Genomic DNA, 14,164 nt, shown 5'->3' with positions numbered 1-14,164 from the left:
GTTTTTTTAAATACCATGAGGCACCAACCTAAAAGAATTAAATGAAAATTCCCAGCGGAAGCTAGGCATGGGATGTTTTTGTGGGTTTTTTTTGTTTGTTTGTTGTTTGTTTGTTTTTGTTTTTTTGTTTGTTTTAATAGTAGACCTGCCTTTAACCTGTCCCATCCATCCTCACTCCTTATCCAGGAAGCCAAGGAGAACTAATTTTATGTACAAACTTCAATGTGCACATCATTATTTTTTTACTGATTTAATTATGTTTATTGTTAAAACTACATTTATGATAAAAAGTCAAACACTACAAAGGAGTACTCTGAAAAAAAGAAAAATATCCAGGCCTAGATAACATTAATAGCTCCCCAGGAGATTTTCCTATGCAGCCAACATAGAGAACCCCTAGTCTAGATGTTTCCAGTGGCCATTCCAGCTCTGACTTTCTGGAATTCCATGACATACAGACGGGAACTTGAAGAGCAGAGGGAGGGACAAGGAAGTTATTCACCTAGGGGAGAGAACACAAGATGGTGAAACAAAGAAGTCTTGCCAAGTAGAATCCCCAACTCCAAAAGAGGAGACACACGAGCACCTGAGCAGAGATGACATCCAAGAGAAGACTCTCAAAATGGAACCAATGTGAATGAGGCAGAAGGTCCTCACACTCTTAAAGCTGTACATATGGTGTATAATTCTGTCCATCTTCAGAACTATTTCTCAGGCCAGCCAACACTTTCTCCACCTACAATATGGGTTTCCAGTGTAAAAATTGGATTTGTTCTCTTGAAAAACCTCTTCTGCAGTCACAGAAACTTTTGAACTAGAAAAATCTTCAGGTATTATACAATCAACATTTGTATGGCTAATATAAACATTATTAAACAGTTTATAAAGCACTTTAACATACATATTTTACTAGATTACAAATGTCTCATGAGGCAGTAAGCCACACTGCTGTTATCTATCTCTTATAAGGTTCTGCAAAGTTATGTGTCTCAGGAAAGTTCTTTAGTGGATCAGAGGCAGAGCCTAGACTTAAGAGCTGATTGACTTACTCCAAGCCTGGGGCCTTCCCATGAAACAACACCCCTGAGTTTATGTGAAAAGTGAGCCATGGAGGAAATTATCTTCAAGGTTCTACCACATTTTTCAGTTCCTTTCTCATTCCAACAGTACTGGAAGAAGTCCTCGTGAGCAGCTCTATGAAGGTATGAAAAAAACTAATGTGTGATTGTATCAGTCAGGATAGGCTTGGTTACACTGTGGTAACAAATAATCCCCCAAATCTTGGTGGCTTAAAATAAAAAAGAGTCTTTTAATCTTCAGACTGTATTTCCTTTATGGATAGGTTGGTGGTAAACTGGGGAACCCAGGCCAGTAGAGTAGCTGTCATCACAAATGTTGCCCATACCATGTTGGACAAAAAGAATTCTAGAGGACCTCAAACTGTTGGTTAATATTCTTGTGTGTGTCCCTTCTACACATAACCCAGAGGCCAGAACTGGCCATTTGGCCCCACAAGGGAGCCAGAAGAAAACAATCCTGCCATGTGCTAGAACTGAGGAAACCCAGACACTTTTGGTAAATGATTCTAATGACAACACACAATTCCTCCTCCATCTGCAATTTGGGCAGTGGTATTTCCTTTTTCCCCCAGGAAGATCATGGCCAAAGCAGAGGAGACATTCAGGGAAGGAAAAAAACACATGGTGTGAGGGGTTTTCTTCCCATAGTTTCTTTAAAAGATGGATAGCAAAGGTGCCATTTGCTTCAGAGAGGGTACCTGTGGTGGGGGGTTCTGCAACCAGAGCACAGAGAGAAATGTGTTCTGTGTGTTCAACAGTTGGTTATCCTCAAGGGCAGGTGGCTCCTAAATAGAGTCAGCAGATTGTTTAAAGGGGTTGGAGGGGAGGAGAAGCTTGGCTGCTGTACCGCCCAGGGAAGTGGGGGAGGAGGGGGGTCTTGAATAGCTGCCTCTTCCCTTTTCTACTCACTCTCACTCAGAAGACTCTGCAAAGCAGGGTGATGGCCAGGGAAGGTTGGGTGGCAATGGAGCAGGCAGTTATGCCTGCCAAGGGAGGGAGCTGCCACTGGCATCACTCAGATGTCAGAGGCCATCTGACAAGAAGGAGGGAACGTCTGTCTGACCTAAATCACTGCTCCTTTTTAGTCCCTTCGCTTGCAATCACGCTTCTCCCCTGCCCTACCCAGCACTCATGACCTTCCCTTACACTGCCTCTGGTTGTCCAAAGATGGCCCCATAGGGAACCCCAGGTCCTTCCCTGGACCTACTTCCCTGGATCTTACATTAATTCATCAATAAAGGCCCATATCTTTCTCCTTCCATTTCTTTCCTTCACCATCTGCCCATAAAAGGTTTCGTTCCCCATTTATAGTGGCCTTCACTATGCATTAAGAAGAGAACAATCTGATTAACTTGAAACAGTAACAGAAGCTAATATTTACTGAGCTCTTACTGCCAGTCACATATTGTCCCAAGTATATCACAACGCTAATTTGTAAAATACCCTTTGAGATAGGTATCCTTCCAGATGAGGAAATCCATCATGGAGAGCGGCAGTCACTTACTTAAGATGCTCCAAACAGTAAGTGGCACAGTAAGAGTCACACCCAGGCTGTCTGGATACAAAACTCAGGCACCTAACCACTATGCTGCTGTTGGGCTCTGCTACTATATAAGACTGATCAAAACAGTCTCAGAGGATCTTGAGTTTGGAATTTCAGGCTACTCGGGGGCAGATTTATGCTCGGCCCCCAGCCAGAGCACTCCTAGACCAGGGTCTTCTTGTGGACCCCACTGGGTCCTCCTGCTATGCCAAGGCCCCTCCTCTCCTTGCCCTGGGTAAGTCCAGAACCCTGTCCCAATTCTTGTCCCTGCAGGACTTGAGTCCCTCCCAGCCCTTGCCAAGAGAACCAGGATGGACTTGAATGCCTGTCTGTGAGCTCTGCTTCCTCAGGCTCTGGACTGAGAGGAGCACAGAGCTCTCTCCTTGGAACCCAAACCTGGACTGGGTTGCCATCTTCAGCTTACCTCTGGGAAGCCCCACTGACCAAGGAGAAGGTGCTTCCTAGGAAGTGGGGGGAGGGGGTCATAGAGCTGACCTTACAGAAGGCAGGTCCCAGGCAGTGTATCCTGGGCAGTGGCCAGTCCGAATAAATGCTGGCCAAACACAACCAATGAGACCACACTGGTGCATATTTGTTAAATATTAGTCTCATCAGGCTTCTCCCCAAATCAGTGACTAATTCCTCACCATCTAAAATCAGTGCTCATATAAGGACATAACGTCCTGGCTCTCAGAGCCTGCCCTGCTGACCCTCCCAACTTCTCTGAAGTTCTCCCTGAATAGGAATCAAGAGCCCTGGCCTTCTCAAGAAAGTGGACAGTGAGGTCTTGTCCCTGCTAGTGCACCTGCAGTTACTAAACAACGCAGCCCGCTGTTTTCTATCCAAGCACACACCAGATGCTTAGATTCTGGTGTTCCTTCTTTGTCCCTTCCCAAAGCCAAAATGACTCCCCTCGGGCCCCAGGTTCTCAGGGAGACAGGAGCCAGCTGGCGGCTGAAAAGCGAAATCAGACGCCCAACTTTGCCTTTCTCCTAAAGCTTCCAGCAGCTCCTTCCCCTCCTCTTCAGTCCGGGCCCAAGGGCGGGAGAGGGGGCCGGGGGGTGGGGCTGCCGGTACGTTGAGGGGGCGGGGCGAGGGCGGGGCCGAGACAGAGACTGCCCCGACGCGGCGGGTGGGGGCTAGGAGCTGGGGGCGGGGTCGCGCTGGACACCCCAGAAAGCTCGTCCACGTCACAAAGCTGTTGTCACCTCTCCCCCATCACAGCACCCGAGGTCCGGACCAACTTGGCCTCACTCCAGGGATTTTGCTAGACCGTATACGGCTTCATGCTATCCATCCAGGGGCTCCCAGAATGGTGGCACGGGGCCTGGGGCACCAATGAGCCATCCTTCCTTGGAGAGATCTGGTTTGGGATCCCAGCTACTCTCGCCCTCCAGCCCGCCTCGCTTGAAACTTCCGGCAATAGAGACTCCTTTGACGTTTAAAGAAAACAAGGACAAAACACTGGCAGCACAACGTTTCCACTGTGGAACAGCTAAGCTGCTGGGATGGCGTCTGGGCAAGGCGGGGTGAGCAGTGAGCCTGTGCATCTTGGAGTAGAGGGCGTGTGATTCACAGAGGCTCTCCCCCTCTGGCCTCTGGCTTTGGGGTCTGAAAGCTCTGGCTTCATTTCCTCTGCCAGTCTCCGACTAGCTGAATGAATTTGAACGAGTTGCCTAACTTCTCTGAACCTCAGTTTCCTTATTAATCTTCCCAGGTTGATAGGAGGATCAAGTAAAATAATGTATCGTGCAGTGCCTAGCAGTCTCTGGCACATAGGATTTAACAGATGCTATCTCCCCCTTCCCCAAAACGAGGAAGGGATTACTAGATCTTTTCTCTACCTCAGTTTTTCAATGGAGCCTGCCTCTCTTTGGAGTAGGTGGCGTAGGCTGTGCTGATGCCATCTTTGCCTGGTTGTCAAAAAGAGATCCAGAAATAAAGGCTTGTGGAATGTTGGAGCTGGAAGTCTTGTCCAACTGGACTTCCTTATTTAACAACCCTGGAAGGTCAGTACCCAGCTCCCACAGCAGAGAGTGGGGAGGGAAGTATTAGGAGTCAGCTTTCAGGGTTAACATCATGGGTCTGGGACTGGAAACTTCACCTTGTCCTGTCTACATTGTGCAAACATCCTTAGGTCCTGGGAAGTCAGAGAAGCAGTCCAAACCCCCCATAACAAAGAAGAAAGGCTGCTGGTCCCAGCAGTCAGCACTCCCTTTTAGAAGCTTGCCAATATTTCCAAGTGCTTTTGCCCTTCACTGTTAAGTGGCCCAGCTCTGTGAACCTTCTGTACCCTCAGGTCACAAACTGTTCTTTTTACAGGCCAGAAGCTGAGCCCAGAGTGGCCAGGAAACTCTAGTTTGGCCCATTTTGGTTTGTTGGGATCAATATTTGCATTTCCTGGACATTTCTCCTGAGCAGTATCCAAATGCCTGGTATATCCAGGGGACGCGAGTCAGCTCACTTACAGAGTCTCTATCTCTATCTCTGTCCATCTCTGTCCCTCTCTGTGTCTTGCTCTCTTGATGTCTCTCTCTGTATGAGCCAAGCTCACTTAACAGACTCTGTCTCCCCCTGCCTCCCCCCTGCACAGGGGTTGGGGGAGTGGGTACTAGCACTACCACAGCTGTCTTAGGAAAATCTTCTCCCAAATACCCTTTTAAAAGCTTCTCGCTAATCCCTCTTATCTGGGAGAGGTCTAGAGATCTGGGTGATTTCCCTGGGGGAGAGACATCAGTCACACATTCCACACGAAAGAAATTTCCCCCTTTCTGCAGCTTGCCTGTACCTCCTCTTATAATTCATCACAGCTCATCACAGTGCCCTGCCCAGTGAGGCTGATAAGGGTCCTTGAAATCTTAAGTGACCGTCTCTGAACTCTAGGGAGAAGAGAATGGGGAGGAACTGCTGAGTGGGCACAAGGTTTTCCTTTAGGGCGATGACAATTTTTTGGAACTAGATAAAAGTGATGATTGCACATGTTGCACTGCATTGTTAACTTTAAAATGGTTAATTTTATGATATGTGAATTTCACTGTAATAAAAAAAATTCTTTGAAAAAAAAAACAATAATGGGGCACCTGGGTGGCTCAGTAGGTTAAGCATCCAACTCTTGATTTCAGCTCAGGTCATGATCTCAATGATTTGTGAGTTCAAGCCCCACATCAGGCTATGTTCTGACAGTGCGGAGCCTGCTTGAGATTCTCACTCTCTCCCTCTCTCTCTGCCCCTTCCCCACTCTCTCTTTCTCTCTCTCTCTCTCAAAATAAACTTTAGTAAAAAAAAACAAAAAAATAATATCACTGACATCTAATCACTTTTTTAAAAATTACAGAGTTCATGTGTGATCAAATTACTTCTGACTGCACTGTATGTGGCACACGGACATGTAAAATACATTCCAACCCCAGAGGAATTTAAGACCTAGCTGGAGAACAGAGATGACTAATACATCAAACAACTTCCATAAGAGCAATGCCCTTCCTCTGTGTGCAATTGAGAGTTCGAAGACGCACCTCTGCTAATGCAGAAAAGGAAAAATTTCTTGGAGATGACATTGGAAATGAGCTTTAAGAGTTGAATGAAATTTTTACTGTTAGAGTTGGAGGTGGAGAAATATAATTAACAGGAAGAATGTCTGATCCCTACAAGAGGATCACATTATACGTTTAAGGACATTACCTAGTCCAATCTGGCTGTCATAAAAGCTACATCATTCCAGCATGAGTATTAAAGACCAGATGTCAAAAGACCATGACTCTGCCCCTTTGTCTCCAATGCCTGATGCCCTGTTTTCCACATACTTGGTGATGCATGAATGTCAAAGATAAAATAAAAATGTGCATTAAAGAAACTCTAAGAAGCACATGTACCAGGAAAACTATAAAACAGTTGCCTTAGCTAGAAGCACGTACTACTACTGAAATAGGCTAAGACAAGTATGCAACAAGTTTTGAGGTACAAGGCAGAACATGGTGTAACTAAAATGAGTTACATGTGGAATGAGTGGGGAAGAAGTCTGGAGTCATCTAGGAAAATTTTGTATGCCATCCTATGGGATTTGGACTGCATTTTAAATACAACAGGGAATCATTAAGTTCTATTGTCCCATGATCTCGACTAAGTAGGGCAAATGAGTGGTCAGTATGGAGAGAGCTGAGTGTGGACAAGCATGAGATTCAGATGGATGAGGAATCTGCCCTCATCACCTAGGCACTTGGCTTTAAAGACCCATGTTCACAGGGCTGTGGTGCAAGACAGGAGGACACAGGAAATGCTCACCCTTAGGGAGCAGAAAACCTGCCGCAGAACAGAATGCTGTTGGCTGCATTGTGCCTAATGAAGAAAAGGAAGGGATGGTCAGCACAGAACCTTGGTCCAGATACCATGCAACACTCCACAACCACGACGGCCGAGGCAGCCGCGGCCTCTGTGCCTTCCTCATTCACCTCCACGACACTCTTGTGCACAAACTTGGACAGACACAGATCTCTCTCAGCTGACATTGCTGAAAAGTCAGCCTTGTCCCCCTGGAAGGCATCAACCATTCCCAAACGCTGAAGCACAGATTCCATGTCATAATCCTCTTCCAGTTTAAATCTCGGAAGGAAAACTTCCACTTCGGTACTCTTCATACAATCTGGCTTGGTCCAGGCTCTAAATTTCTCATAAGTGAGATGTTTTTCCACCTGAAAGACCAGAATTCGATTTTGAAATTCATACTTTAGTACATATTTACATACACACCCACATACTCTTCCTCCTCGCATAGATGGGTATTGATTGCCACACAAGACCAGCAGGCACCATTATCTGCCAGGAAATCTGTGAGATCTCATACTTGTGCTATTAAATACATGGGTGGCTTCCCTGCCAAGCAGGGAAGACTTCAAACAGCCCAGAGGCACAAAGACAGTGGTTGTTCCTCTTGTTGCCCAACAACGTCTAGGAGACATCTTTTATCCTGACAATCATCAATGCCCAGCTGACTGTGATTTTCTTTTTTTTTTTTTATAAACTGTGCTTATTTTTTGAAGATGAGGCATTGCTGGTAAGAAAAATGATTGGGAGGGGCCCCTGGATGGCTCAGTTGGTTAAGCATCCAACTCTTGGTTTCAGCTCAGGTCAAGATCTCATGGTTTGTGAGACTGAGCCCTGCCTTGGGCTCCATGTGTTGACAGAATGGAGCCTGCTTGGGATTCTCTCTCTCTCCCTCTCTCTGCCCCTTCCCAGCTCGTGTGCGCGTGCACGCACTCTCTCTTTCTCAAAATAAACAAAATTAGAAAAACAAAAAAACCTTAAAAAAAAAAAGAAAAATGGGAAAGGGCTCCTGGTGGAGTCCACCCAGAAGAACAATTTGCCAGAGGTGCAATCCTGCAATCCTGCACACATTCTGAAGAAGAGACACGGTGGCGGGGGGGGCGGGGATGGACAGAGACACAGCCAATGGCTGCAGCTCTGCTCACACAGGCCCCTTAGGTCATGGGAGCACCATGTGCCACTTAGTGCCTGTCCCTAGGAGCTCCTGGGCTGTGGCTGACTCTCATACTAGGTAGGGATCCATGCTGAAAGGAAGCAGAGTGGGTGGGGAGTGGCATTTCCGGCTGTTTCTGGCTCTGCCCTCCTGAGTTTCAGGTTCTTAGTATTTAAAATATAATGCTAACAACAATGATTATGATAATAATAATGAATCACATTTATTCAGGGCTGATGATGCACCAGACAATGTGCTAAGCTTGTTCCCTGAACTACGCCCATTTTATCCTAATAATAACTCTATCAGGAGATATTATCACCATCCCCATCTTAGAAAACAGAGTAATTTGGCAAGGTCACATAGGTAATAACGGGAGAAGTAGGTCCTGAATAACAGTTTGGTTCCAAAGCCCCAGTACCTGAATACTGCTGCCTGGTTGCCCATATCATCAACTTAAAAGGTAACACAAATGTTGGAAATGGTGCTTGAGTTCTATCCTATCAGGAAGGATGTGAAGGTTGTCACTGGATTCATCTCACCGAACTTAGATCCACGTTGTCATCCGGGAGCAGAATGAGCATGCTCAGCTCCTCACCCACATAGGGCACCTCCAGGACCTGGGCCTGCACCTCTTCAATATAGGCAAGCTTAAATGTAGCTTCCTGAAACATCATCTGCACTGGCCTCTGCTCCTTCTGATGGGAATAAACAGACGAGCATGGAATTAAAAACAGATTATTGAAAGAGGCGATAAAAGTTTCCAAAAGACGTAGAGTTGACTCCAGGAGTGTTTTCAGCACCCGTGATGGGAACAATATTCATATGCTAATTCCGACTCTTTCTTGTCACCATTACAAGGCATCTCTTGTAAACAGGTATCCTAAGAAAGATATTCTACTCAGCAAAATAAATGTGATACTCTGCATTTTCCGGAGGAGGAAATCAGATTGTCCTCATTTAAACTATATCTAAGGAGGGGTGTCTGGGTGGCTCAGTCAGTTAAGCGTCCGACTCTTGATTTCAGCTCAGGTCATGATCTCACGGTTTGTGAATTCGAGACCTGTGCCTGGCTCTGCACTGACAGTATGGAGCCTACTTGGGATTCTCTCTCTCCCTCTTTTTCTGCCCCAACCCTGCTCGCACTGTGTGCACTGTGTGCACACTCTCTCTCTCAAAATAAACTTTAAAAATATATGTATACAAAAATAAAATATATCTAAGGAAATGATACAGTCACATAAAATTAAATAGAAAATTTTTTCATTTTAGCTAGAGAAAGGTTTTGTGATAAGGTGGGAAGAAATTTAAGAGTTTCACAGGAACGTGACAGGTAGTGCATGGACACACCCTCTCAGAAAGCAATCTTGCCGGCAAGTAGAAAGAACTAATATCTCTTCATGTATTTAAATCCAGTTGTTCTGATTCTGACACTCTAATCCAAGGAAATAACTTTTTAAAAATGTAGAAGTGGTGGGGCACCTAGGTGGCTCAGTCAGTTAAGTGTCGGATTCTTGATTTTGGCTCAGGTCAGGATCTCATGGTCACAGGATCGAGCCCCACGTCAGGCTTGGCACTGAGCATGGATGGAACTGCTTAAGGTTTTCTCTCTCCCTCTGCCCCTCCCCCACTCTCTCTCTCAAATAAAATACAGAAGAGGTATATGCATGCAGAAGTTAGAGTATTATACTCATTTTTCTTTTTTTATACTTATTTTTCAAATTGATACAGATCAGCTATTATACAAATTAGAAAAGTTTCTAAAATCAATGCTAGAAAAGTTCTCCCCCTCCCACCTTTGTACCTCAAGGGCTGATTATGTAAAGTACACCTTAAGCCCCCCAAAACACCTATACACTATGTTTCCAGATTACATTAAAATGGTATTTTTGCGGGGGGTGGGTGGTTTGCTGGGGATTTGGCAAGCCATTTTAATACCTGGCTGAAGTTACACCTCAATATCAAGACTAAGATTTTTGTCAGTTTTAATATTAGAAACTTATAAATATTAAATTAATAATCATTAATTAATATTAATTCAAGTCAATACTCATTTTAATTTTTTAAATATCTGATTAAAGAAATATTCACTCCCAGGGTTGATGGGGGGTGGGAGGGAGGGGAGGGTGGGTGATGGGTATTGAGGAGGGCACCTTTTGGGATGAGCACTGGGTGTTGTATGGAAACCAATTTGACAATAAATTTCATATATTGAAAAAAAAAATAAATAAATCATTAAGCACTTTCTCTCTTTAAAAAAAAAAAAAGAAAGAAAGAAATATTCACTCCCTCTACCCACTCCCCCAACACACACACATATCACACTTTCTTTCCTTAACACTTGTTTTTTGCTTTCTGTTTAGCAACTTGGGAATAGAAGAAAGTCTTCTATGAGAGTTTCCAAAACTAGGTGGCAGCAATGAAGATAGGAGAGATTATCAGAGGCAGAAGGAGCAGTAATAAAATGCAAAAAATTATAGACAGCAAATAATTTTTATTCCTCTGTTCTTTTCTACTGAGTTTAAAATTGCATTTATAAATATGTTGTTTCAAAATTTTTTAATTTATGTTTATTCTTTTTTTGAGAGAAAGAGAAACAGAGCAGAGTGGAGGAGGGGAAGAGAGAGAGGGAGGCACAGAATCTGAAACAGGCTCCAGGCGCTGAACTATCAGCCCAGAGCCTATTGCAAGGCTTGAAACCATGAATCGTGAGATCATGACCTGAGCTGGAGTCAGATGCTTAACCGACTTAGCCACCTAGGTGCCCTTCAAAATTATTTTTAACCAATCATTTATGCTTTTACAAACTTAGTTTTCTCCATTCAATTTCTTCTTGAAACACTAGCAGAATTTCTGAAAGCTTCTCTCACCTGGTTTATTTTAAAAGGCATTTCACTTGTGTACATTTTGTTGAACTGTTCATTCCACCTTCCTTTGAAGTAGATGGCATTGACAAGAACCAGCCTGGTCTGTGCATCAATCGAGCTATCCGGCAACAGGTCTTGAATTTTACCTTCCAGGAAAAGTAGAGAACACATTCAGGTGATTTTTATAGAACATGGGATGAATAAATCATGATAAGGTTTATTGGCAGATCCTTGGTTACTAGTCAAGAACCAAACATTCTTTTCATTTTTCAAATTTGCTCAGTTTGGATTGTTATGTACAGAAATCAAACACAACACATACAAGAAGTGGTGTTCATGGTCAGGTCACTAAGGCCTTTCCAGAAAGTTGAAGACGGTAAATGATTTCTAAATCACTCAAAGAAAAACACTATACGTGGTCAGACAACGAGGCAAACAGGTCTGGAGGGCTGGTCTGGAGGGACCTGGGTTATCTCAAGAGGTGAAATGGGATTGTTTGGTTTAGTGCAGCAAAGTTGTAACCGGTGCTAACATTCCACAACTACATCCACATGTCAGAGGCAGCCAGAATGAACGGCTCAACGGGGAAAGAGCTGATAATGGGCAGTCTGGGTGCACTGAGGAGCTCCTGGAAGCAACTAGAAGAGATTTTACTATTTTGATCCTCTAAACAAAACAGCAGACATTCCTGGAAAAGGTAAGGTGGGCAAGTGAAAGATACTCCCTTCTTCCCCTGGATATCAAACTGCCTTTCTGATGAACTAAGAGCATCCCTGTTAATTCGCTGCCTCCAGATAGCATAATTGGCAAATATTCCAAGAAATGGTGGCAATAACTGCTAACTCTTTAAAGAAAGACAATGTCTGTTCTCGATTGTCTGATTTATTGACAGAAATAGGACTGCTCCTAGTGGTACTAAGTAGAAATGGTACAGAGGGTCCTGAATGGTTCAAACATCATACATCATTGATCATGGTGGCCAAGATCAGAACGTGGCACTCCGTAAAACAAAAGAATAAGGCTCAATGCCAAACAAAGTATGATTTCGGTCTGCAGGATTGATCAGCCCTGAGAGACAGTCTGCAGTTGACCTATCAAATCTAAGCTTACCAAATCTAATTAAGGGAGTGGAAGTGGAAAACGTGAAAGAAGCAGAATAAGTAAGCTTAATGTGTAGGATAAAGCTGGTGGTAGGTCCACATAGAATTTAGAAAGAGGGGCGCCTGGGTGGCACAGTCGGTTAAGCGTCCGACTTCAGCCAGGTCACGATCTCGCGGTCCGTGAGTTCGAGCCCCGCGTCAGGCTCTGGGCTGATGGCTCGGAGCCTGGAGCCTGTTTCCGATTCTGTGTCTCCCTCTCTCTGACCCTCCCCCGTTCATGCTCTGTCTCTCTCTGTCCCCAAAAAAAACAAAAACAAAAACAAAAAAAAAAAACGTTGAAAAAAGAATTTAGAAAGAGGAAGCCCAAGTGTATGACTCAGGGGAGATCTGACCAGTAGTCTCCTTCCTATGGAGGTGATGAACCCACCCAACATGTGAACATCACAGGCCACATGAAAGTACGCTTCAGTGTAAGTTACTAAACTGGAAATCTGGTCTATGAATTTCTTTTGACATTTGTATCAGTCATTCTGGTCCCCGGAGAATGGAAAAAATTAAGTCTCCATTGTTGAAAACCTGAGCTTCTGATCAGAACCACTGTGAGTCCATTAAGGTCCAAATATGCCATGAGGCCCAGCCTGTCAGCATGACTCTGACCATCTGAAACACTAGTAAAATCAGAACAGCAGGAAAAGCAAGGGGAGGAAGAGGGAAGGGAGGAAAAGGAGGGGAAGTAGGGGAACGTGGAGGGAGCAGGAAACGGAGAAGGGAGAGAAGGCAAAAAAAAAACAGTAACATGTAATTCTGACCTTCAGTCTTTTTTGAGACCCAAGTGTTGATGTGTTTCCTGGACTGCTCTGCAGCTTTGGCAAAGGAAAGCTGCTCAAGTTCAGCATGGTAGAACTGAAGACAGGATTCCTTAAAGGTCTTTGGAGAGAAAAGTGTTCAATGTGGCTATATTCCTAAATAAAGTTTAGTTTCCAAAAATTTGAATATTATATACTTTTTATTAAAATAAGTATACATCTCTTAAAAGTGATATCTTAGCCTAATAGGTACTAAAATATCAGAGTTTATAAATAAGTACTAAGCCATAACCAACCAGAAATGGAAAAATGAATTTTACAAGTAGTCAAATTTTAAATAATTCAAGGCACAGTCATAGAATTATGAGTTTTAAAAGTGTCCACCATTAATTTTGGTTCTCCAGGATCTTTCTTTCAGACTCTATATTTTAAATACAACTTTTATTGTTCTGCTGACTCAACTCACTGAGAGGAATTCACACGTCTTTTCTCCAAAGAGCCTGTTGGCTGTTCTGAGCAAGTACTGGGTGCCAGGTTTGTTCACTTCAGTAAGAAGTAACTGGAAACTCTGATGAATATCTTTCTCTGTGTTTAAAGAAAGCACCTGTTGAGAAAAATAATTTTAAAAATTATCAAAATGGGGTGCCTGGGTGGCTCAGTCGGTTAAATGTCTGACTTCGGTTCAGGTCATGACCCCACGGTTCATGAGTTCAAGCCCCACATTGGGTGCCACACTCACAGCATGGAGCTTTCTTGGGATTCTCTCTCTCTTTTCCCCTCTCCCTCTGCTCTCCCCAACTCACACTTTCTCTCTCTCTCAAAATAAATAAACTTTAAAACAAAAATCAAGATTGTTCTTTGATCTGAAAAACTCATTATAGAGTTTTATAGAGAAAATTCTTTCTCAAATACTCTACAAAATTTTCCTTTAAAAGAACACTGTTTTCATTTAAATTGCAGATTTAATACATACTAGAGCAATACTATGTGGAGGTGGGGAGAAGATACAGAGAGAAAAAGACAGAGAGAGAGAGAGAGGGAGGGAGGGAGGGAGGGAGGGAGAGAGAGAGAGAGAGAGAGAGAGGGAGAGGACAGAAAACAGAGGAGTAACAGTTGGCTTTTCTGCCTAAATAGATCTGTCTTGTTTAAAAATAAGTAGGGGCGCCTGGGTGGCGCAGTCGGTTAAGCGTCCGACTTCAGCCAGGTCACGATCTCACGGTCCGTGAGTTCGAGCCCCGCGTCAGGCTCTGGGCTGATGGCTCAGAGCCTGGAGCCTGTTTCCGATTCTGTGTCTCC

At 44.1% G+C, this 14,164-nt stretch overlaps 1 protein-coding gene and 2 long non-coding RNA genes across 8 annotated transcripts in view; 1 reads left to right on the top strand and 2 right to left on the bottom strand.

Moving 5' to 3' along the window:
- Positions 1 to 225: 225 nt before the first annotated feature.
- Positions 226 to 3,674, bottom strand: LOC109249476 (uncharacterized). Its single transcript, XR_002072599.2, has 2 exons — positions 587 to 3,674; positions 226 to 502 (listed from the first exon to the last, which is right to left on the bottom strand). It is a non-coding gene; the product is annotated as an uncharacterized LOC109249476 (long non-coding RNA).
- A 125-nt stretch (positions 3,675 to 3,799) lies between these two features.
- Positions 3,800 to 10,734, top strand: LOC109249475 (uncharacterized). Its single transcript, XR_002072598.2, has 3 exons — positions 3,800 to 4,151; positions 4,472 to 4,631; positions 10,459 to 10,734. It is a non-coding gene; the product is annotated as an uncharacterized LOC109249475 (long non-coding RNA).
- Positions 6,186 to 14,164, bottom strand: part of SERPINB9 (serpin family B member 9) — a 60,011-nt gene continuing 52,032 nt past the window's right edge. For 5 of the 6 annotated variants that reach the window (XM_019419902.2, XM_019419897.2, XM_019419901.2 and 2 more), the window contains exons 3-7: positions 13,335 to 13,472; positions 12,872 to 12,989; positions 10,966 to 11,108; positions 8,638 to 8,793; positions 6,186 to 7,310 (exon numbers count right to left, since the gene is read on the bottom strand). In XM_019419902.2, coding sequence (XP_019275447.1) covers positions 6,906 to 7,310; positions 8,638 to 8,793; positions 10,966 to 11,108; positions 12,872 to 12,989; positions 13,335 to 13,472 — 960 coding nt within the window. In that variant the 3' untranslated portion in view covers positions 6,186 to 6,905. The remainder of the gene's footprint in view (positions 7,311 to 8,637; positions 8,794 to 10,965; positions 11,109 to 12,871; positions 12,990 to 13,334; positions 13,473 to 14,164) is intronic. The other variant, XM_019419898.2, reaches the window with a different exon arrangement.

The sequence above is a fragment of the Panthera pardus genome, unplaced genomic scaffold (assembly GCF_024362965.1).
Source record: "Panthera pardus isolate Hobbes unplaced genomic scaffold, ASM2436296v1 HiC_scaffold_17, whole genome shotgun sequence".
NCBI classification, from domain to species: Eukaryota; Metazoa; Chordata; class Mammalia; order Carnivora; family Felidae; genus Panthera; species Panthera pardus.
This window is presented reverse-complemented; position numbering and strand designations above follow the sequence as displayed.